The following is a 22,679-nucleotide window of genomic DNA, read 5'->3' on the forward strand; positions in this document are numbered from 1 at the left end:
TTATAAGGGTATTCTAATGTAAACCATTAGAATTTCTGTGATGGTTTCTATTGGGTTTTTTCAGTAGGGTTGTTTTCCCTGCTGAAAAAAACCATAGAAACCATTAAGGAAGTTGTAATGGTTTTAATGGTTTTATAGGAATTTGTATTGGTTTTAATGGAAACTGTAATGGTTCTACTGGTATGTGATGGACTCTATAGGTGGGATGTTAAATCCTACTGGAATAATGCCCAAAACACACTACAAAAAGGCATTTTGTAATGGTTTTAATGGAAAAAGCTAATGGTTCATAATGGTATTTTATTGTAAACCATTAGAATTTCTGTAATGGTTTCTGTTGGGGTTCTATTGTCCCTGCAGAAAAAAACTATAACCCCAACAGAAACCATTACAGAAATTCTAATGGTTTACAATAAAATACCATTATGAACCATTAGCTTTTTCCATAAAAACCATTACAAAACTCACTTTTCTAGTGTGTTTTGGGCATTATTCCAGTAGGATTTAACATCCTACCAGTAGAATCCATCACATTTGACAACTTCTTTAATGGTTTCTATTGTTTTTTTCAGCAGGGAGATTGTAATCCTTGTAATAATGCCCAAAACACAGTACAAAAGGGAATGTTGCAATGGTTTTAATGGAAAAAGCTAATGGTTCATAATTGTATTTTTAATGGAAACCATAAACAAATTTTGTGATGGTTTCTAGTGTTTCTATTTTTTCAGCAGGAGAATATGGTTATGAATTTAACCCAATGTCATGGAATGTCATTCGGTTTGGAACGAACCGCCTGATCTTATTTTAATAGGAAACCAGCACAGCACTAATCTGTCTAGTCTTTATCCACTGGACTCACAGAAGAATTTATGGCAAACCGTGACACACACGTAACTGTTCTTTGACACTCTCTCAGCAACCCCTGATAATGAGAACCCTTATCAGGCCCTCTGACAGACGACCCTCTTTGTGAAAGTCAAAGTGACAGACAGCCCATCGTTTACAGCACCAATGTCCCAGACGCTGTTATTTTCCAGCAATAACTTCACACAAGCGTTTGAACTGGAAGCCAGTAGTGATGTGATTGGACCAGAGGTCTGTTAATTCCTCCACGTTAATGGCCTCTGTGTAAAAAGACTGCTGCTCAACATCTGTTTGGTGATGCCGTTTTGCGGCAAGCTCTGACTGGAATGCGTTTTAAGCACAGAATTCCCCTGATCTGGTATTTCTCTCTGTTTCTCATATAGCCATTTGTGGTGAGTTCGGGCCTTTGTCGGAGAAACATGACACGAGCGTTGCTGTATGTTGGTTTGCTGATAGCCATAATGGCTGCTGCGGATGCAAGGCCTAAATCAGGTTGGTTAAATCACCATAGTAATATTAATAAATCAATTTTAGTAGAAGCAGAGGTAGACGCTACCTCAGAGTCTGTCAGATTACAGTGGTTCAGTGGTAGGACAATAGCATCATTATCAGGAAACCAGACTTTTCAGCAATTTGCGAGCTTAGTCAGCTAGTTTTGTTTAAGGACCCAGATTTTATTACAGATCTGTAGGATGAAAGTAGCTAGTCAAAAAGTCAAAAATGTTTCATTCTTTTTTCCCACATTTTATAGCTGAACCCAAATGTAAATCCGGCCCGGTCGACCTCGTGTTCATCATCGACGGCTCTCGCAGCGTCCGTCCCCACGAGTTCGAGACCATGCGCAAGTTCATGATAGACATCATCAATGAACTGGACATCGGTCTGGAAACTACAAGAGTCGGCGTAGTCCAATACTCCAGCCAAGTCCAGAACGTATTTTCCCTCAAATCCTTCAGCAAGCCAGCGCAGATGGTCAAATCCATCAACGAGATCATTCCATTGGCCCAGGGCACCATGACCGGCCTGGCCATCCGTTACGCCATGAATGTGGCGTTCTCCCCTGAGCAAGGCGCCCGTCGCAACGTTCCCCACGTAGCGGTCATTGTGACGGACGGTCGCCCCCAGGACCGTGTGGCTGAGGTGGCGGGCGCCGCGAGAGAGTCTGGCATCGAGATTTACGCCATCGGTGTCGCCAGGGCGGATATGACATCACTCCGAGCAATGGCCTCTCCGCCGTTTGAGGATCACGTGTTCCATGTGGAGAGCTTTGACTTGATTCATCAGTTTGGGCTGCAGTTCCAAGACAAGCTTTGTGGTGAAGTATTCCTCCAGATGATATTTGCTCCAGAGCCTGAATATGAGGGTCTAGACATTTGTGTCCTTTGAGCCTTCCATAGTTGTAAATAAAATCCCATTACGCCACATACTAAGCAGTAACATGAAAATACATAACAACAGTATGTGCATGCTTATGAATGTCATTGCATTAAATAACCCAATGGTTGATTTGTCCATATTTAACCCATCCGGGTTGAAAACAACTTAGCATGTATATTTTGCCATCCTATTTCAACTATTTTTAGCTAGTCTTGCATTGTCACAATATTGACGTGTACGTTGAATCCGCAGGGATGGACTTGTGTCTCGAGTCGGATCACGGCTGTGACCACATCTGCGAAAGCTCTCCTGGTTCCTATCAGTGTCTCTGTCTTCCCGGATACACGCTGAACGAGGACGGCAAGACCTGCACACGTGTGTATCCTTACAAAGAACACGTTACAGAAATATGACAGTTAGCATTCCACCGGTGCTCAACAGGTGTGTGTTTGTGTCCTGCAGCCATCGATCTATGTGCAGAACAGAAGCACGACTGCCAACAGATCTGCATCGCTTCACCTGGATCCTTCACGTGCGACTGCCACAAGGGATACACGCTCAACGACGACAAAAAGACCTGCAAAAGTGAGCAATGCACACGTTGAAGTGTATCGGAACGCATTCATAAACATGCTTAAATAACAATATTGTGTCACAGAAGTCGGGTGGAGCTAAAGTCTGGTCAAATGTTGTACTTTTATCATTTAAAGCTGCATTCCGTAATATGTACTCAACTTCTGTTTTATGTCTGTTCTAGTGATCGATTACTGCTCATTTGGGAATGACAGCTGTGAACATCAGTGTGTCAGTGTACTTAATGGCTTTAACTGCAAATGTAATGAAGGATACACACTCAACGATGACAAGAAGACGTGCACAAGTTAGTAAGGGCGACCAGCCCACAGTTGTTTATTTCCTGACTGAAATGTTCTAATTCACATTGGTACACCAAATTGGTACTTGACACACCAAAGTGTCTTTTCTTCAGAGTAAATATATGGTATTTTCAGAATGATAGTATATAAAACTACAGCACCTTGGAATGCAGTGTGTCTTTTACGCACAGTATGGAAATTCCCAGATGGTTTGTGTGTTTTTCCATAATATTGGCAATCACATAGCAAGGTTATTGACGACAGTTCAGAATAACACAACTTAAATGTTGTGTATCATTATACATTGCATACTGTTGTAAATGCATACTTGTTGTAAGCTTAAAGGCACAGTAGGTAATTTTTTCTAGATACATTTTTTTGGGAACATTACAGTAACGTTGTATTGTTAATAGTCTTGTTAATAGTCAAACAACGAACAGTACGTCTACAGCATTTATTAATCTTAGTTCTTGTCATTTTTTATGGCAGGAAATGCTCCCAAAAAAATATTTGTGCAATATCAGCTTAAAGGAACAATTCAATCAAAAATAACATTTCTGTCTTTATTTACTCACCCTCAAGTTGTTCCATATCTGTATAACTTTCTTTGTTCTGATGACAGATGCTTGTAACCAAACAGTTCTTGGCCACCATTGACTACCATTGTTACCATTGTTCTGTTGAACACGAAAGAAGATATTTGAAGAATGTAAAGCAAACATTTCTGGGGCACTTTTGATGACCATTGTAATTTTTCCTATATGGTAGTCCAATGGTGGCCAAGAACTGTTTGGTTACAAGCATTCTTCCAAATAACTTTCTCTGTGTTCATCAGAACAAAATGATGAGTAAATGATGAAATAATTTTTATTTTTGGGTGAATTGTCCCTTTAAGAATCAAAAATTAGTTACAGTTGATGTCAGGTTAAATTGTTTGTCGCAATGGCAGCAGTGGTGAGCTTTGCTCACACTGTTCTCTGTTTTTTAGTGATCGACTACTGCTCATTTGGGAACGACAGCTGCGAACACGAGTGTGTCAGCATACTTCAAAGCTTTTACTGTCGCTGTCGTGACGGATACACGCTCGATGAGGATGAAACATCATGCACAAGTTAGTGAGGGTTACGGATACGCACACATTCACATGTGGAGGACTCGCAAGTACCCAGAAGTTTATTTAGTGATCACAAAGCTACACACCTACAATCACATGCTAAGCACAGCTCATTCTTCTTACTAATGTTTTTTCAATGTGGCCTAATCTTTACTGCAGCTCGTGCACGAGTTTCTGTTGATGTAGTACACCGCCATAACCAATCTATCCATTTCCTGCTGTAACCACATGGTTTATCTATTAAGATATCATTACAAATACACAACCGCCCATCTGGAGAAAGAGTGATTCACAGTCTACATGTAAATCTTATGATGTAGTCTTTTGGACAAACAAATATAGTTAAAACAAAGCAAAACACTCATTGTAGGCTTTTCTGAAACACAACAGCTTGGATTTTGCTTTCATGTAGTTTATTTGCTTCGCTTGCTTTGCCAAAGTCTTGCTCTATCTGTCCCTTGCCTGTTCTAGTGATCGATTACTGCTCATTTGGGAACGACAGCTGTGAGCATCAGTGTGTCAGTGTGCTCAATGGCTTTAACTGCCAGTGCAATCAAGGATACTTCCTCAACGATGACCTGAAGACCTGCACAAGTTAGTGAAGATCCAAAACCATTCAGCTCACAGCTGATTTTTACATTTGCTATTTAAAGAAATTCCTCAGACATCCTCCGCAGTTTTTCTCAGTTGTTTACCATCAGCTTTCAAAAATGTCCTAAACGATTAAGGACTTTTTAAAATCGGGCAGCATCCAAATAACTTTTGTATTGAAAATAGGTTCTACATACTAAAAAAATGAAGAAATGGTTACTTTAATAACCAATGACTCTAAGCATCTTTGAGGAACCAAAAAGTTTCTTCTGTGGCATTGCTACCAAGAATCATTTTAAGCATCTTTATTTTTTGTGGTACCGCTTGTTTTCAAGGCAAAATGGTAATTATTAATTCCTGCCATAACTCTAACTTGTTCATCAGGGTTTGCTTCTTAGTAAAAAAACTGTAGTGGAAAACCCTGATTTCAACCTATGGTTTCTAACGTAAAATTTTCACTCTTAAAAATACTTTATAAAGGTACTTACACATCAAGACGTTTTCGTTTTACAAAAAGTTCTTTGTAGTGGAAACGGGGTTCTTCATATAATGAAAAGAAACATATTGAGAAAGAAATATTTTTTTAAGAATCTTTGACTGAATGGTTCTGGCATTGCTGTGATGAAACATTTATTTAGTAGTATTTGCAGCCCATTGGTTTTACCAAAATTCAACAAAATAAGTAGTTTTAAGGCATGTGGTGGTCCAAAACAACTTCAAGATGGTTTCCCCCACACTCATGGTAGACAATTGAGAAAAAAGGGAACTCCTCACATTGCAATATGTTTGCACAGTATGTCATATATTGAAATTCTAATACATGTAATCTATATGTAGTGATTGACTACTGCTCATTTGGGAATGACAGCTGTGAGCATAAGTGTGTCAGTGTGCTCAGTGGCTTTTTTTGCCAATGTAATGATGGATACTCGCTCAACGACGACATGAAGACCTGCACAAGTTAGTGAAGATCCAGAATCATTCCATTCACAATCGATTCACTAATTGAAGTCAATTTTATTAAAACACAATATTTATTGTCTCACATAATGTATGGAGAATATGCATTTAAACCTTTAATTCAATAATTGGTTAGTAATTAAATTTCTTCCATTTTTTCCAATGTTTGCCAGCGCTATTTGTTAAGATGGTAAAAGTTCCACAGTGTTTGGTATTTATTTAAATACTTCCTGTTTGTTTCTCAACAAATGAGTCTGCTGTGATAAGAACATCTGTAAAAAAATATTTCAGGTAGAAATTACGAAAATATTTGATTAAAGTGAACCCCTAACATGCGGAAACAGAAGAAATGTTATTCCTGAGGTTAATCTAATATTTACTATAATTTGCACAGCATATCACATATTTAAATTCTAATATATATATATAATTTATTTTTAGTGATCGATTACTGCTCGTTTGGGAATGACAGCTGTGAGCATCAGTGTGTCAGTGTGCTCAAAGGTTTTTATTGCCAGTGTAATGATGGATACTCGCTCAACGACGACAAGAAGACCTGCACAAGTTAGTGAAGATCCAAAATCATTCAGGCAACAATAAATTCATACATTCACCTAGGATTATAAATGGATTTACTCAAGAATTCCTATTTTTTTTCTCAATTGTTTGCCATATGTATTTGGACCATTGCTAAGCTTGCTTTTTAAGTTTTTTTTCTTACAACGTTGGAAGCCAGAGTGTCAGAAGTTTTAAGCACAAGATGGCCAAAAACAACATCTTGATAAACAATTGAGAAAATGAGTTTTTTCTATACAGTAAAGCTAACATTTACTCTGTTTGTTCTTGTCCTCATTCTAATACATGTAATCCATATTTAGTGATCGATTACTGCTCATTTGGGAACGACAGCTGTGAGCATCAGTGTGTCAGTGTACTTAATGGCTTTTATTGCCAATGTAATGAAGGATTCTCGCTCAATGACGACAAGAAGACCTGCACAAGTTAGTGACGATTACATTATCAAGCCTCACAAAATACATAATCACAGTTTCAAAACAACTCCAGTTCCCTCTGAGTGCAAAATCAAAATGTTACACGACATTTTGCTGTTTGCCAGCTCTTCTAGCTGCTTGTTTAACTCTGAGCTTTGAGCTTCTCTGCTTTTCTCTGCCTGTTCCAGTGATCGATTACTGCTCATTTGGGAATGACAGCTGTGAGCATCAGTGTGTCAGTGTGCTCAAAGGTTTTCATTGCCTGTGTAATGAAGGATACTCGCTCAATGACGACAAGAAGACCTGCACAAGTTAGTGAGGCCAGATTATTAACACACAAGTAACACTGTTTCACACAAACTGCTTATTTTGTTGTGGTGACCAGATCATGTTGTGTTTTGGATTCTGGTCTCCAGTAAGAGATACTGGTATGCTGGTATCCCCTCTAGATTATTTTTGCTGGTTCTGCTAGTAACCAGTGGTGCTATGATGATCAACCAGCATGGCAATATTTGCCGATCTATTTAATAAAGAAACACAAAACTTAACAAGCACATTAAAATACTTTGTAAAAACTGATATTTTGAAGAAATAGTTTTAGTACGATTTTGCTCTCCTAATCCAACCCATCTAATGTACTGTATATTTAAGGGAAAGGAAGATTTATAATAGTTCAATCTTCCCGCTTTGTGCTGACATATCTCTGCTTCACATTTTATTAAGGTTTAGTTCAACCAAAATTAAATTTCTTTTATATTACTTGCCCTTATGTTGATCTGAATTTGCATAACTTTCTTTTTTCTGTAGGATACAAGAGAACAGTCACGAACGTTGATGTTTTTTCATAAAGTAAAAAGTGAATATGGATTGACATTTTGTCTCCTTTCATGTTACTCAAAAGAAAGTTCTGTTGTTTTTTTAAGTGTGAGTAAACGAAAGTTTAATTTTGGGTGAAGTGTTAAGTTTTATCAGCTTGTTTAAAGCTGCAATTCATAACTTGTGCTTTAAAAAATGTACATACTTATAACAAATTTGTAGTGAATTGTGTTTAAATCTGTCACAACAGTAAGCTTATAATAATTATTTTATTAGTGAATTTTTTAGGTCTGCTACAATTATATGTGAAATGTCAAAAAAAAGTTTGATGTCATTTTACGTCAATCGACTGTCTTCAACCCACCTAATATAAGTGTGTAAAGTAACCTGCATTTTATGTGTTAAACCAAAGTCCGTTTAGGGAAGTCGTGCCACTCGGCGGCCATCTTTACAGAGCTTTACGGCAGTTATTACGTAATTCAAACAAGACGTAATGGGAATACTGATATTTCTACAATCGCCGGCTAAAATCCCAATTAAATGACATATTTATAAACAACATTTAAAAATGACGTAAACTGTACCATAACTTTTATTTCTTATGATCAAATTGTGCTTAAAAACATTATTTTTCATGCGCAAAGCTTCGCTAGGGCGGCCATATTGAGCGTTGTGTTCCTCCCCCATTAATTTCAATGGCAGTGACTCATCTTGTTAATATTAATATCTTTGGTTGAACCGAGATGGCAATAGAGAGACAAATGTTATGGATTGCTCCTTTAACTGTTAACATAATATGAATCATTTTAACCACTTTAAGCCTTGAAAGAACACAAAAATAGCATACACCCTGGGACACAGCTAGCACATGATTCTCTTCTCTTTCTAAAGTCTGTTTTCTGCTTTTCTCTGCCTGTTCCAGTGATCGATTACTGCTCATTTGGGAATGACAGGTGTGAGCATCAGTGTGTCAGTGTGCTCAATGGCTTTTACTGTCAATGTAATGATGGATACACACTCAACGATGACAAGAAGACCTGCACAAGTTAGTGAGGGCAAACAAGCCGTTTCAGATCTGTACTATAAGACCATACTTGTCATGCATGCTTGCATTGCTTCAAAATCTTATTCATTCCTTTTCCTTAAACCAGTGGTTCTCAAACTTTTTCGTTGTAAGGCCCCCTTTGTGTTAAGTGCATCGCTTTGCGGCCCCCCATATAAAGACGTATAATCTTAAACTTAGAATTTTCATTAAACCAAAAACATTCAGTTATACAATGCTGAAACCTCAATTCTTTTGGTTGGTGGTGTCATTTTTCTGATGTTTGATTGCATAAAATCTATGATAAATTTCTATATTTCCTAAAATGTCACAAAATCTGTGGCCCCCCTAGATCCATCTTGGGGGCCCCCAGTTTGAGAACCACTGCCTCAAACCTTTCTCAATGAACAGCTGCTTTGATAAACCAGCGTCTAGTGTTAGCTAGCATTGTTGGTGTGGTCTAGTTGGTTCATCAAAAGAACTTTCAGCAACAGACGACCTTGCTTTTGTAATTCTTATGCTTACTAAAGCAGTATTGCATTTGTTTTTGTCTCTTAGTGATCGACTACTGCTCCTATGGCAATCACAGTTGTGATCATAAGTGTGTTGGTGTGCTCAATGGCTTCTACTGTATCTGCAATGAAGGATACACTCTACAGAAGGATGGAAAGACCTGCCAGTGTATGTATGACATCAGACAGGTGTTATAACACTTTTGAGCTCATATAGACCACTTTGGATGGTGTAAACAGCGCTGGTCCAGAAGAACTTCCTGTTCCGCTACACAAACATTTGAACAAGATACAACCAACAGAATATTTATAACCAATTTAAAATGTTTAAAAATGAATTATGTATCTAAGATTTAAAAAATAAACAAAAAAAAAAACTGAAACCAGAAGTGATTCTAGATCTTGTGAAGTGGTCTATAATGGCCACAATCACGTCTTTCAGTCGGAAGGTAAAAAAGAGAAATTCTGAATTTATTATTACACCACAAGCAGACTTGTAATCTAACTGTGGAAATGTAGAAAACATTCACTTTAATGGTTTATTTTGGCTTTCACATCCAGGTTACATCACAAAATGCTTTAGCCCCAAACTGCACTCAGAACATTATCTGTAAGGTACAAAAACACTTTTACACCACGCAAACTGGCACGGAAATGACCTCCCACCATTTCATGCCTGATGGACTTCCCAGACTTTGGTCTTGGAAAACTCTTAAGCACAAAGAATATCAAGCGGCCCATTTATCATGTTTTTAGTTAGCTTTGAAGGATCCAGACCACTCTTTACCAGATTTCCTCCATACACTCAGTGTTGTGTAAAACGTTAAAGGGAAAGTTCAATTTCTGTCATTTATTCACCCCCATGATGTATAAAACCTGTATATGACTGTTTTGTTGGTGGAACACAGAAGAAGATATTTTTAAGAAATGTCTCAGTAGTTTTGTGTCCATAAAATGGAACTCAATGGGGCTCAAAATTGTTTGGTTACCAACAGTCCTCAATATACCTTTGTTTGTGTTCTGCAGAAGAAAGTAAGTCATGCAGGTTTGGAATGACATGAGGGTGAGAAAATGATGAAGGATTTTCATTTTTGGGTGAACTATCCCTTTAATGTTAATGCACTTCAGTTCATGGCTGTTGTTTTGTCTCCTGCAGCGGATAACTTGTGCAACACGGTTGAACACGGTTGTGAGTACCAGTGTGTGAGCACTCCCGGATCATACCACTGCATCTGTCCCGAGGGTCATGTGCTTCAGGACGATGGCAAGACCTGCGGAAGTACTACTGCTTTTCATTCATACCAACATTTACTACAGCTGGGATTTCCTCACACGGTGTTATTTTAAAAGGGGAAATGCCTAGAACACATTCCTAAAGTGTAACCAAAGGCCATATTTTATTCTTTACACACTTAACGAGGTTAAAAGGGAAATATGTAGTTAAAAAAAAAACATTTTTAAAGGAGCAATGTGGAGATTTTAGCGGCATCTAGTGGTGAGGTTGCGAATTGCAACCAACAGCTCACTCCCCGCTCACCCCTCCCTTTTGAAGCACTGCGGTGGCTCTCACAGGACTAAGATGTTGCTCTGGGTAGGGTTGCAGTTCTTTCTTAAATGTGAACGTAAAGTCCACACTAGAGGCTTAGTAACTACTAGCTAGTTTGTAACTAAATCTGTATGTTATTCGGTTGCACCATTTGGTTTTAAGGCAGAACGTATCTAGTAGTTCGTAAGCTCTCCGTAAAGTAATGCGTAGTCGCATATTATGACGTTTACCTTTAATAGTCCAATAGCAGCCTCTAAATTCGTGAGAAAAAGTGCTGAAATATTCTTGATTTAAACTTATTTCACCTCACATAATAACGGTAAAACAAATTATTAAATAGAATACTACCTATCATGAATAACATATTTCAAATTAGATTAATAAACAAATGCTGAGTAAAAACAATACAGCCTACTTAATGCAATAATAAATGACATGCAATATGAGTGATTTCATTTTACTGCCAACCGTCAATGAAATAAAAACATGATTTTATTTTGACGGGCACAACACAGGCAGATATACACACACGGAGGCGCGCTAGGACGGTTCTTGTTAGAGCCGTCAAAAATTAAATGTCATCACATAATGTTCTCTATTTTAAAAGGAAAGTGACTGTAAATGTCAGCATTATCATGCGTATAAATCATTGAAGAATGTCGAGTGAAACAAGAGCTTATTCAGTTTGTTCAAATTCCATGCAAGGGGACCCGCGGTGTATAGAAATACCTTGACCTTGCAGTTTGACCTATTAACCTTTTTTTATATAATGCAAAATAACAATTATCCCACTTCTTTAAAAATACCAAGACTTGTACAGTCAACAAAGTCCACAATAACATGTCTGACAATTCTCTTTCTTCCGCAAGCTTGCCGGTCTTCCATCATCGACCTGGTCCTCCTCATCGACGGCTCCAAAAGCGTACGGCCGAATAATTTCGAGCTCGTCAAGCAGTTTGTGAACCAGGTGGTAGATCAGCTGGACGTGTCTCCCAAAGGCACACGCGTGGGGCTCGTCCAGTATTCAAGCCGGGTGCGGACGGAGTTCCCGCTCAGCATGTACCAGACGAAGGAAGAGATCAAGAAGGCCGTGATGAACGTGGAGTACATGGAGAAGGGAACCATGACAGGCCTCTCTCTCAAACACATGATGGAAAACAGCTTCTCTGAGACAGAGGGAGCCCGTCCCGCCAACAAGAACGTCCCAAGGGTCGGTCTGGTCTTTACTGACGGCCGCTCGCAGGATGACATCACAGAGTGGGCCAAGAAGGCGAAGGAAGCAGGTATTTCATTCAAGCTAGAAACACTTTGAAACGTTTGCCTCTCTGGCGCCATCTCTGTTTGAAACGTAAAACTGCAGATTAGTTTACTTGCTTTTAGGAAGTCAATTTTTACGCTAAAATTGTTATTTACTTGTATCCAAAAAAGTTACGGATATAAACTATTTACTGCATGTTTTTCCCTAATGAAACAAGAACAGTTGTGGCTTTTCATGGAAGTATGTTTTTTTTCATCTGCCCTGATAAGATTGTCATATGTGCGTTTTGTTTGTTCAGGAATCACCATGTATGCCGTTGGTGTGGGCAAAGCCATAGAGGATGAACTGCGAGTCATTGCTTCAGATCCTGTGGAAAAACACTTCTTCTACACAGCCGACTTCACTGCCATTAGTCAGATCGCAGAAAATCTCAAACTCAACGTCTGCGCAGGTGAGTCTGAGATGAACAGTGTTGGAAATGCTACTTAAAGGGATAGTTCATCCAAAAATTAAAATTCTGTAATCATTTATTCACCCCTAGGTCATTCAAAACCTGTAAATGACTCTTTCGTCTATGGAACACAAAAGAAGATATTTTGAGAAATGTCTCAGTGGTGTACGTACAGTACAGTGATCAATGCGGGTCATCGTTGTTTGGTTACCAACATTCTTCAAATTATATTTTGTGTTATGCAGAAAAAAAGAAAGGCTGCAGAAACTCAAGAAATAACTTATTTTAGGTGTACTATCCCTTTAACGTCCCGAGCTACACATTTATAAACAGTAGTTAGCTACTGCTGAAAGCCTAACTAACTGCACTGAAGTGGTTTAAAGACAGTATCTAACTGTCAGTTACTTAGACAGGTAGACCAGCAAAAACGTACTATTTCAAGTATTTTGAAAGAGTTTTCAGAAAAGAAGTTTTTTCTGAAGGTTTTACAGAAGTACTGTAGTTGGTTGTTGTTAAATGCTGTGAACTGTTCTACAGCGCCATCTAGCGGCCTTAAAGGGATCACAGCGTCTACCTGTGACGAAAATTATTTACACAATATTTGCTTTTAGTGAATTTTAAGGTTTGATTAAACCATTAAAATATGAGATTTATGGTAAATAATGGAAATAAACTAGTGTGGAATATAAACTAGTGTGTATCAGAGAATATGAGTTTTACTGTACACAAAAAAGCATGAATAGAAAAATAGATCAAATACAATTTTATCATTCTTTTTTATTTTTTATTTACTACATTATTCATTCTAAGCAACGTGTCATGTGTTATTTTCTGGCAAGCCTCCTTAAATTCTGACCTTCAGTTTACACTCCAAGCGCAACTACGCAATAAACAGCATTTTAACACCTCTTTAATAATACGTTTGTGAATAAGGGTGAAGAAGTCATATTTCCAAATTTGGACATCACTTTTTGCCACTACTGTACCCGTGTATAAAATACTATGCAATGATTAAACATCTCTGTTTCTTTTTGCTTGTGTTTCCAGCTGAGAGTCAGGGGGAGATTGAAGTGAAAGACCCCTGCGCTTGTGAAAGTCTTGTAGAGTTTCAACAGGCAACCATGTCAACTTTGGACCAGCTCAACCAGAAACATATCCTTTATATCTTCAGGGAGGTTCCTTTTAAAAACACTAAGTTATAAACTTTGGCACACTCATCCTGCACTGTTTGTTATTTGTACATGAATGGCACCTCAAATCACACGGCTTGTTAAAGAGAGATGCCCTTCTGCTTTTCCAAGCGACTGAACTTGCGTTTTAATGCATTTTGAGCCTCACTGATGTGGGTGGCATAGACGACAAAAAGGTTTGGGAAATGTAACACAAATTTGTTTTTATTGTACAGTACGCTTTTGGCACGTCTGTTGGCTTATATAGGCTGTAGATTCACACAGATGCTGCAGGAGTTGAACAGAAGCTCCTGTGTAAAGAGAGAGAGAGCGCGCATTGTGTCTGCAGCTCTGATCTCTTCCAGACCGGCCCCTCTGGTTTGGCTCCTCACATAAACCTCTGTCACCACAGCTTTCAATGGCTCTTTGTTGCCAAACTCGAACTCGGGGATCATTCATCATAGTTTAAATGGCCCTCTGTTCGATCGTTGAGTTCAGAAACAGATGTTTCAGAACTAGATGATCAGATGATATTTAATGAGATTACAAGTAATGTGTTTTGTTCAAAGTAGGGAGGTACTGTACCTGTCTATCATCAGTTTGAATTTCCTTCCCATTCTCTTTACTCTACCTATAAACTAGATTTGAGAATTTCTGAGGGAAAAGTGTTGCTATCTGCTTGATAAGGTTCTGAGTGTTTTAGAATGTTGCTATGTGGTTGCTAGGGTGTTTCAAACCGGTTGCTTAGGCATTGCTAGGTGGTTTATATGATGCTTTGGTCTCTAGATGTGGATTGGGACCTCTTTATGTAATTCTATAGGCAAGACCAGCAAGACCAATTTTAAGTTCAATTGTAAAGATGCTCTAATACTTCTTACATTTAAAGGGATAGTTCACTCCAAAATTAAATTTCCGTCATTATTTATTCATCCTTATGTGGTTTAAAACCGGTATATGACTATTTCGTCTATGGATATTTGAGAAATGTCTCTGGGGTTTGTGGCCATATATGGAAGTCAATGGGGGCCGGTGTTTTTTGGTTACCAACATTCTTCAAAATATCTTCTTATGTTTTCTGCAGAATATTGTTAAACAGGTTTAGATATGGATGAATGAATGATTACAGAATTATTATTTTTGGGTGAACTATTCCTTTAAATAGTCATCAAATCAAAATCTTATTCTGTATTCAATTGATGAAACTTCAATTGTACTAACAAATGTTGTACAGTATCTTTGTTCTTCTCATAATATTGCCTCGATAGCAATGAATCACTTTGTTTCCCCCACTTTTTATGTTACTTTGAATAAAGGTGTCTGCTAAATGCCTAAATATATATGAAAAGAAAAGTAAAAGCATACGTCTTGTCAACAAGCTGCAGCAGCGCAATTTACAATATCATTCATGTCCATAGCACAAACAGTGTGTGACACATTACATTGTGAAGTAATGTGTAGATGCCTTTTTTTGGTCGTCTAAATATGTGAAATGTTTATTTTGAATGTGTTCTTACAAATATTACAGTGGAGAAATGCATTCAAGTGTGATGTATGATGTACTTCTCATATATGATGATCATTTCTTAACCTGAATCTACTGTCAGCTATGACCAAACGATTGGAGGTTCTGGAGAACCAGTTGCTCACAAAAAAATGATTCAGCACTAGAGAACATCGCGGATGGATGGGTCCTGTTGGGTGTGAAGGGTCCCACAATGAAACCAAAGTTGTTCAGGTGTAGACACCTGAGACACGAGGCTAATAATCCTGTGCCATTTTTTTCTATTTATACATGATCTGTGTGGTATGGTTTATGGAGAGGTTTGTATTTAAGGTAAATTTTATATTAGGATTTATATGCTCGAAAGGGAAATGAAGTGTTATATTGGTACCACTCCTGAATACTGTAATGTCATCCCCATTACATTTACGGTTATCTTGGTTTTGCAGCGATACAAGTAATGCACAAAATATGTAAATATGTGGATTTATATAACTGGGGCATGAAACATTGGTTCATGTTGCAGTTTAATTATAATTTTTTTTATAAAATAATAGGCATTAATTTGATAAATCACAGTAAATATACTGAAGCCGGGAGACACCAACAGTGAAATGAAACCGCAGATATGAACAGTTATTAAAAGTTGTTGCCTCTCAATGTTTTGCATGAATATTGAAAATTTGTTGATTGTTAGATGGGACTGCAAAACAGATTTGTGACTCTGTCTGTATGGTTTGTTAACACTAAAAAATAAAAAGGAAACAGGGTGATGCTACAGTATGTACAAGTGCCCCTTAAGATTGCAGTTTTTTTTGTTTATTATTGAAATGTAAAACACAGAATCCAGTTCAGATACCTCAGAGTTCTGTGGCCTCAGGTTCTTTGTTTTAGTTTTTATACATTTTTGCAGAAGAGGTCCCATTAAAAGGCTTTTATATGAATTCTTATACTTTTGGATATTTCCTAATAACACTCTTTTATAAAACATTTGAAGCGTCTATGTTTTCTTTCACACTTTTTACACCGCTGTCATTCTGAAAATCGTGCTGGAGCAGATCTCTACATTCAACCTCTTAAACTTTATCAAACATACAAACTCATTGATCAACATTTACATCATTCGTTGTGTAATCTAAAAGCAGACCAACATCTCAAAACAAAATCTCTCTTGACGCCAAAAGACCTTTAAACATCTTAGAGAAAGTCTCTTATCATTTACCATGAACTTTTCTTCATCTCTCAGTGGACATCCTAATGACTCCCTTGGACACAATCTTCTGAGAAAAAGCGTTCCTGGCAGTATTGACCTTTGTCTGTGTATCTCAATGAGATCCCTGGAGTCGTCTCAGCGCTGTCTTCGTCTCCGGCTTTACACTCACAGGAGGCTGTGAAATGTCAGAGATTCCCGCTAGTGTTAGTGGCAGGGTGTTAATTACCTTCGCTGACTCACAAGTCAATACTCAGATGTTTATATCTCAACCACCATGTCTGTTGTGAATAATTATTACCTTTATTAGAAACATAAACACGTTAAATGAAAGGGCATGATGTTCCAGGGAGACTTTTTTGGCCATTTTTAAATGACAATCAAGAAGATGTAATTTTACAGCTTTAATGCCCTTTATTTTGTTCACCTAAGAACAATCAACAAAATTAATGTTTTTGGCCAAAGCAAATAGAACAATTTAATAGAATCAATATTTATAAGCACATAATTAAAATGATGGACTTATATTTTAATCATATTTTAATGCTGGACAGTATTTTCTTCATGGTTTTTTTGTGTGTAGCTGAGGATTTAAGAAAAGTTTTTATAATGGTTGCACAATATGGTAACTGATATATAGATATTTGAACAATATTATTTAAATACATTTAAATAAACATGTTAATATAACTATGAAAAACTATTCAATCTATTCTAATCATAATATTGGGATTATTTAACAACTAATTATTATTATTATTATTATTTATCAACAACAACAATAGTAATAATAATAATTCCTTGCAGTTGTTTAATTTAATGCATTCAATTTTGTTCATAATTTAATGCATGAACAAAATGTCTACAGCATTTGAAGAATTCATTTGCAAAAACAGATTGTTCAGAAATCATGTTTTTTTACTATGCATTCCAGGTAATATCAATTAAACGGCAGTTGGTTTGTTTTGATTAAGTAATAATGACTAAAAATACAGCTAACTAACACAACGATTATTAAAAACAATAACACAATAGAAACGTAATTTTTGACAATGTTAACTTAGTTATCATTCACTTCCTTTATTAATCTTAGTTCATGTTAATTCCGGCAATTAATGAAAAAAATTCAATCAAAAGTTAATGCACAATGATCTAATATGAATAACTGTATTGGCATTATCTAACATTAACAAAGATTAATCATTGCTGAAAAACTATATTGCTCATTATTAGTTCGTGTTAGCTAATGCATTATCTTGTTAAATACAGAATGAAATACTGTGGGTCTAAAGTAGAAAGTGTGATGGGAGGATTTGGGGTGGACGTTAAATGTCAGAATAAAATTCTCACTGTAGGATGGTTTGTGTGGTTTGATTGAAAGAACTAAATGATCAAATTGCATCCCAGCTAGTGCTTAAAGGGACAGTTCCTCCAAAAATGAAAATTCTGTCATCATTTACTCACGCTCATGTAATTTCCTACCTGTATAAATTACTTTGTTCCGATGAACCCAAAGAAAGATATCTGGAAGAATGTTAGTAATTTTCAGTTCTGGGGCATCATTGACTATCATAGTAGGAAGAATTAAATGGTAGTCAAAGGTGCCCGAGAACTCTTTGTTTTCCTAAATTCTTCAAAATATCTCATTATGTGCTCAACAGAACAAAAAATACAATCTTTTTATTCCTACTATGGTAGTGGATGATGTCCCATAACTGAAAATTGCTAACATTCTTCCAAATATCTTTCTCTGTGTTCATAGGAACAAAGAAATGTATACAGGTTTGAAACAACTTGAGGGTGATGATGACAGATTTTTCATTTTTGGATGAACGATGCCTTTAAAACATCATTTACTGTCAATATGGAAACCCAAATTCTTGCTCCCCAACAGTGTCCACCATCAGCCCATGATGCTAACTAGGTTCAGTTCAGGAGGGTCTTTTTCTTTCTCAAATTGTACCGTAAGCATCTTAGCATACTACATGAATAACTAGAATAATGTTGAGTTATCATTTGACATCTTGGGACATAAATGTTCTTCATTGGTCTTCACAGGTAGGTTGACCTCCACTCCCAAGACTCATGTCACATGGTATAAAAGCAGGTTAAATTCAAAGATTTCAGGTACTCCTCCGCCACACCAAACAGTAAAGGTATTGACAACATGACTAAACTTTATGTGACTCTTGGGCTATTTAAATTGATCAACTGTTTGTTTTCTTCTTCTGTAATTTCAGAAACACTGTGCGTCAGAAGCTAACAAAGATGAACTTTTCACTGGACGCTAACATTACACAAAACAAGGTTTTACGGGACACCTTCAGCGTAGCGCTGACCAAGAATGTCATTGTTGTGGGTTTGTGCATCTCCATCAACTACATCAACAGCACGCTGGTCCACACCTTCATGAAGCACGAGATCTTCACCGGAAACCCTCGCTACATCCTCTTCATCCACATGGTGCTTAACGACATTATTCAACTCACAATCGCCGGTCTTCTGCACATCCTAAGCTACGTCGTGTTTACTCTAAACGTCTCCTTCTGCTGTGTTCTACTGATGACCGCCATATTCACAACACTTAACACGCCGCTGAACCTTGCTACCATGGCGATAGAGCGCTACATCGCTATCTGCAACCCCCTGCGGCACACCCAAATTTGTACCGTACGTAAAACGTACACCCTAATTGGGGGGATCTGGGTTTTGAGTGCCATCCAGGTTCTGCCGGACCTGTTCATTCTTTTAGCCACACAGCCGGTGTCGTTTTTCCACAGCAACATCTTTTGCTTTAGAGATTATCTGTTTAATAGCCCGTTCATGATCGAAAAGAGAATTGTGGTGTATATTATTTACCTGTCCTTTGTGTGGATCATCATCGTCTTTACTTATCTGAAGATCATGTGTGTGGCGAAGGCCGTAAACTCGGACGCACGTAAAGCTCGGAGCACCATCATCCTACACGGGATTCAGCTCCTGATGTGCATGCTGACGTTCATAGGGCCCTTTCTGGACAGGTTGCTTCCGTATATCTTCCCCGCGTTTGTTCTAGAGACGAGATTCGCGAGTTATTTGGTGATCCAGATCATGCCCAGGTTTATCAGTCCTATGGTGTATGGGTTGAGAGATCAAACTTTTTGTAACTACATGAAAAGATATTTGCTGTGCACAGCGTTCAAGGTGAGGAGGAGAATTACAACTTTACAGACTGACAGAGATTTAGAGAAAGTTCCCAGTAAATTGGTGTGAAACCTCATGTGTAGAGTTATGTAATGTGAAGGAAAAATGATGGTGAAACGTTGACTTTGAAATTGCAAACACAGTTTGAATGTGAATTGTGTAACGTGTAAAAGAAATGATCGTAAATTCTAACTGCACATTAGCGTCAGATATGAACTTTTACACGGGGCAATATTTTCTTTGGAAAAGAATAGAGCAATTTAGTCATTAATCTACCCGTATAACATAAACAGCTTGTTGTCCATGTATGGTGATTAAATATTTCAATATTTCAATGCACACTGTAACAATATGTGTGTTGTTAATTTAACATATTGAAACACTCACTATATGAACAAATCATAAACAAAAACGTTTATGTATTCCAGTAATTCCAATCAAAACGAATATTGAATGCATTAATATCGTACAATACCATATGAAAGTTTTTTGTTTCCATCTTTGTTGCATGGGTCTTTTTTGTTCTGTGTACAAGTCATTGATGGGTTTGGGTGATGAGTGTTAGTTCAGGTCTGGGCTTTATTCAGACCAGTCAAGTTCTTCCATCAATCATTTCTTTTTGAATCTTGCTTTGTGCACATGGGCATTGTCATGAAATGGGTCCTGCCCAAACTGTTCCTATTAAATTAGAAGCACACGATTCACTAGAATATCATTTATAATTACTAAAGTAGTCAAACCTGTTCATTAGAATGGGGTGTCCCAATACTTTTGTCCAGTTAGTGTAATAATGTCACAGTTTGAACAATTTTGGTGAGGTTGTAAAATTAAGACTGACTTGAGGATGACGAGACATCTCTGTTTAGGGGTCCCACTGTTTGTTGTAGGACAAAGTTTCTCTAATAGACCAAAGCAAAATACATTAATAAATATTTCGTTTTAAAAACGTATTTGTTGAAGCATCTAATCTTGCCAACTAAGTCTTTTGCACATGGCAGGGTCCGGCAAGTGAATGCCACCCACAAGTCTATGCCACTTTGTCCAGTGGGCACTCAAATTGATTTTCCAAATATCTCCACATCAGGGCTCCGTGTTAATGCACAGAGCTTCTAAATCACTAAATAATTTTGAATATATTCATATTTTAATTATTTACAGTACACGCACATTCTTCTTGAATAATTAAAAGAAAAAACTGCATTATATGAAACAAAGGCAAATTACGATGCCCACACAACCAAACATTACAAGAAATAAGTTTGATTCAGATAAAAATATATATTTTTTAAAAGGGTAGCTCACACCCCCCCAACAACAACATTTACGCACCCTCTTGTCATTTCAAATCTGAATGACTTTCTTTCTTCTGCAGTACACAAAAGAAGATATTTTGAAGAATGTTTGTAACCAAACAACGTCGGTTCTATTCACTTCTATTGTACAAAAAAAAAACAATGCAAGTCAATGGGTACCGCAGTTGATTGGTTCCCAACATTCTTTAAAATATGTTTTTTTGTGTGTTCTGCAAAGGAAACTCATACATGTTGAAAATCCCAAGAGGCTGAGTAAATGATAACAAAATTTTCATTTTTGGGTAAACTATTATTTTAATCTCATGTTCTGCAAATCAGGTTTCAATATGACATTCATTTTTTATTCGCCCCAGTGATTTGTGACATCACTGTTCTCATCATCATCACTCAGAGTGCGCATGCATTTAAAGAGATGTCGTGTTTTTGCCAGTACTGATGCTTGCTAAGCCGACTGAACAAAGGTGCTGCGGTCAGACTTGTCACTTGAACTCTTTATGAACGGAACATTTCATTTTTAATCTTTATACTTCAATACTTTATATTTTATACATGCTGTATAATGATGATTATGATCTTTATAATGTTACTGCTTTCTAATAAGAGCGTCTGTTTCTTTACAGGATGAAATGCTGAATATGCGGATTTACTTGAATCTAGATTTATCTGTACAGTAGTAGAGAGTATATTTACTTAGGAAATGGCTGTTTATATAGTTTCATTTTATTTATGATAAAATCAGTACCATTGTTAATGATTAACAAAATTAGTCACTTTTTTATCTATATTGTTTTACAATGAAAAGTGCCTGAGGTAGTAGCATTAAAATGAGCTGTTTTACAAAAATATTTTAATTGGAAGTAATTTGATCAAAGTACTGACATTTTCAGGTACTGCTTTACTATTATGCTTTTATCATTGCATCTGCATTGTAATAATTGTGGGATTTACCACTCAAAAGACTGAACACACTTATTCCGCATTAATCCTATCTTCCACGTTTAAAAAAAAAAGTAGCAAATACATGATAAAATGATAACAAATAGAAGTGTGAGATATGCAGTGACTAAAATGATGAACAGATGAAACTGTTATATTTGAACATCAGAATCAGAAAAAGCTGTAAAAAAAGAGTGAGTAAAGTATAATGATTATTTTAGATTAATTTGAAGTTTAGACTAAAACTCACAAAAACGAATTTGCTCCTTGTTCAATTTACTTAATTGAAACATTTGAATTCAACACAATTTGTCGAGAAGGATTTCCAACTCCCAGCATGCTTTGCGTCAGACCGCATTAGGAGAGTATATTTTGAAATATGATTAATTTATGCATTTTCAGTAAAGTTAAAGACTTGTTCGTGCTTAATGTTCACTTATCTTGGATATTTAGAAGAGTTTGAACTATTTTTCAGTTTTGTGGTATTGTTCAGAAGAGTGGTGCATGTGCTTAGGCTGTGGGTGGCTACATGTAACATGTAACATGTGTTATGTCACAAGTGAGCAATGATTGTGCTAATGCCAGTTCTGAGATCAGTCTCTTCTTGCTCATTTTGGGTTGTATACAGTCAAGTCAAGGTGTTTGATTTATGCACATTGGGACAAATGTAAAATATTAAAACTGAAAGAATTCAGTAAATATACATATTTGTGTCCTTAAAAAATGAGTTCTGTCTACTTAATTTCATGAGAGGGATTAATGAAATATTTAAGTCATACTTACTAAGACTTATTAAGGACTTTAGTTTAACAGTTTAACAGTAATCAAAATCTGAAAGTTCTAATTACTTAAACCAAGAACCTCTTAAATTCTAAAAATTTGAGGCAACGAGATGCCTTAATTTTTTTTGAGTATTGCCAACGTATCCAGGTTTGTAGTGCACAAACAAAACAAAGCAAAACGGAAGAT

General features: G+C 36.9%; 2 protein-coding genes across 6 annotated transcripts in view; both read left to right on the forward strand.

Moving 5' to 3' along the window:
• The window catches only part of matn4 (matrilin 4), a 19,990-nt gene extending 3,950 nt beyond the window's left edge, over positions 1-16,040 (forward strand). The window contains exons 2-19 of one of the 5 annotated variants that reach the window (XM_057338371.1): positions 1,248-1,356; positions 1,616-2,179; positions 2,494-2,616; positions 2,704-2,826; positions 2,999-3,121; positions 4,105-4,227; positions 4,702-4,824; positions 5,659-5,781; positions 6,223-6,345; positions 6,660-6,782; positions 6,962-7,084; positions 8,512-8,634; positions 9,190-9,312; positions 10,300-10,422; positions 11,559-11,972; positions 12,246-12,398; positions 13,446-13,548; positions 15,164-16,040. In XM_057338371.1, coding sequence (XP_057194354.1) covers positions 1,284-1,356; positions 1,616-2,179; positions 2,494-2,616; positions 2,704-2,826; positions 2,999-3,121; positions 4,105-4,227; positions 4,702-4,824; positions 5,659-5,781; positions 6,223-6,345; positions 6,660-6,782; positions 6,962-7,084; positions 8,512-8,634; positions 9,190-9,312; positions 10,300-10,422; positions 11,559-11,972; positions 12,246-12,398; positions 13,446-13,548; positions 15,164-15,224 — 2,844 coding nt within the window. In that variant the 5' untranslated portion in view covers positions 1,248-1,283 and the 3' untranslated portion in view covers positions 15,225-16,040. The remainder of the gene's footprint in view (positions 1-1,247; positions 1,357-1,615; positions 2,180-2,493; positions 2,617-2,703; positions 2,827-2,998; positions 3,122-4,104; positions 4,228-4,701; positions 4,825-5,658; positions 5,782-6,222; positions 6,346-6,659; positions 6,783-6,961; positions 7,085-8,511; positions 8,635-9,189; positions 9,313-10,299; positions 10,423-11,558; positions 11,973-12,245; positions 12,399-13,445; positions 13,549-15,163) is intronic. The other 4 variants (XM_057338374.1, XM_057338372.1, XM_057338375.1 and 1 more) reach the window with 4 other exon arrangements.
• A 2,632-nt stretch (positions 16,041-18,672) lies between these two features.
• LOC130556621 (odorant receptor 131-2-like) lies at positions 18,673-19,530 on the forward strand. Its single transcript, XM_057337802.1, has one exon. The coding sequence runs from the start codon at positions 18,688-18,690 to the stop codon at positions 19,528-19,530; it is 843 nt and encodes a 280-aa protein (XP_057193785.1). The 5' UTR covers positions 18,673-18,687.
• The last annotated feature ends 3,149 nt before the right edge of the window (positions 19,531-22,679 follow it).

The sequence above is a fragment of the Triplophysa rosa genome, linkage group LG7 (genome assembly GCF_024868665.1).
Source record: "Triplophysa rosa linkage group LG7, Trosa_1v2, whole genome shotgun sequence".
Classification (NCBI taxonomy): domain Eukaryota; kingdom Metazoa; phylum Chordata; class Actinopteri; order Cypriniformes; family Nemacheilidae; genus Triplophysa; species Triplophysa rosa.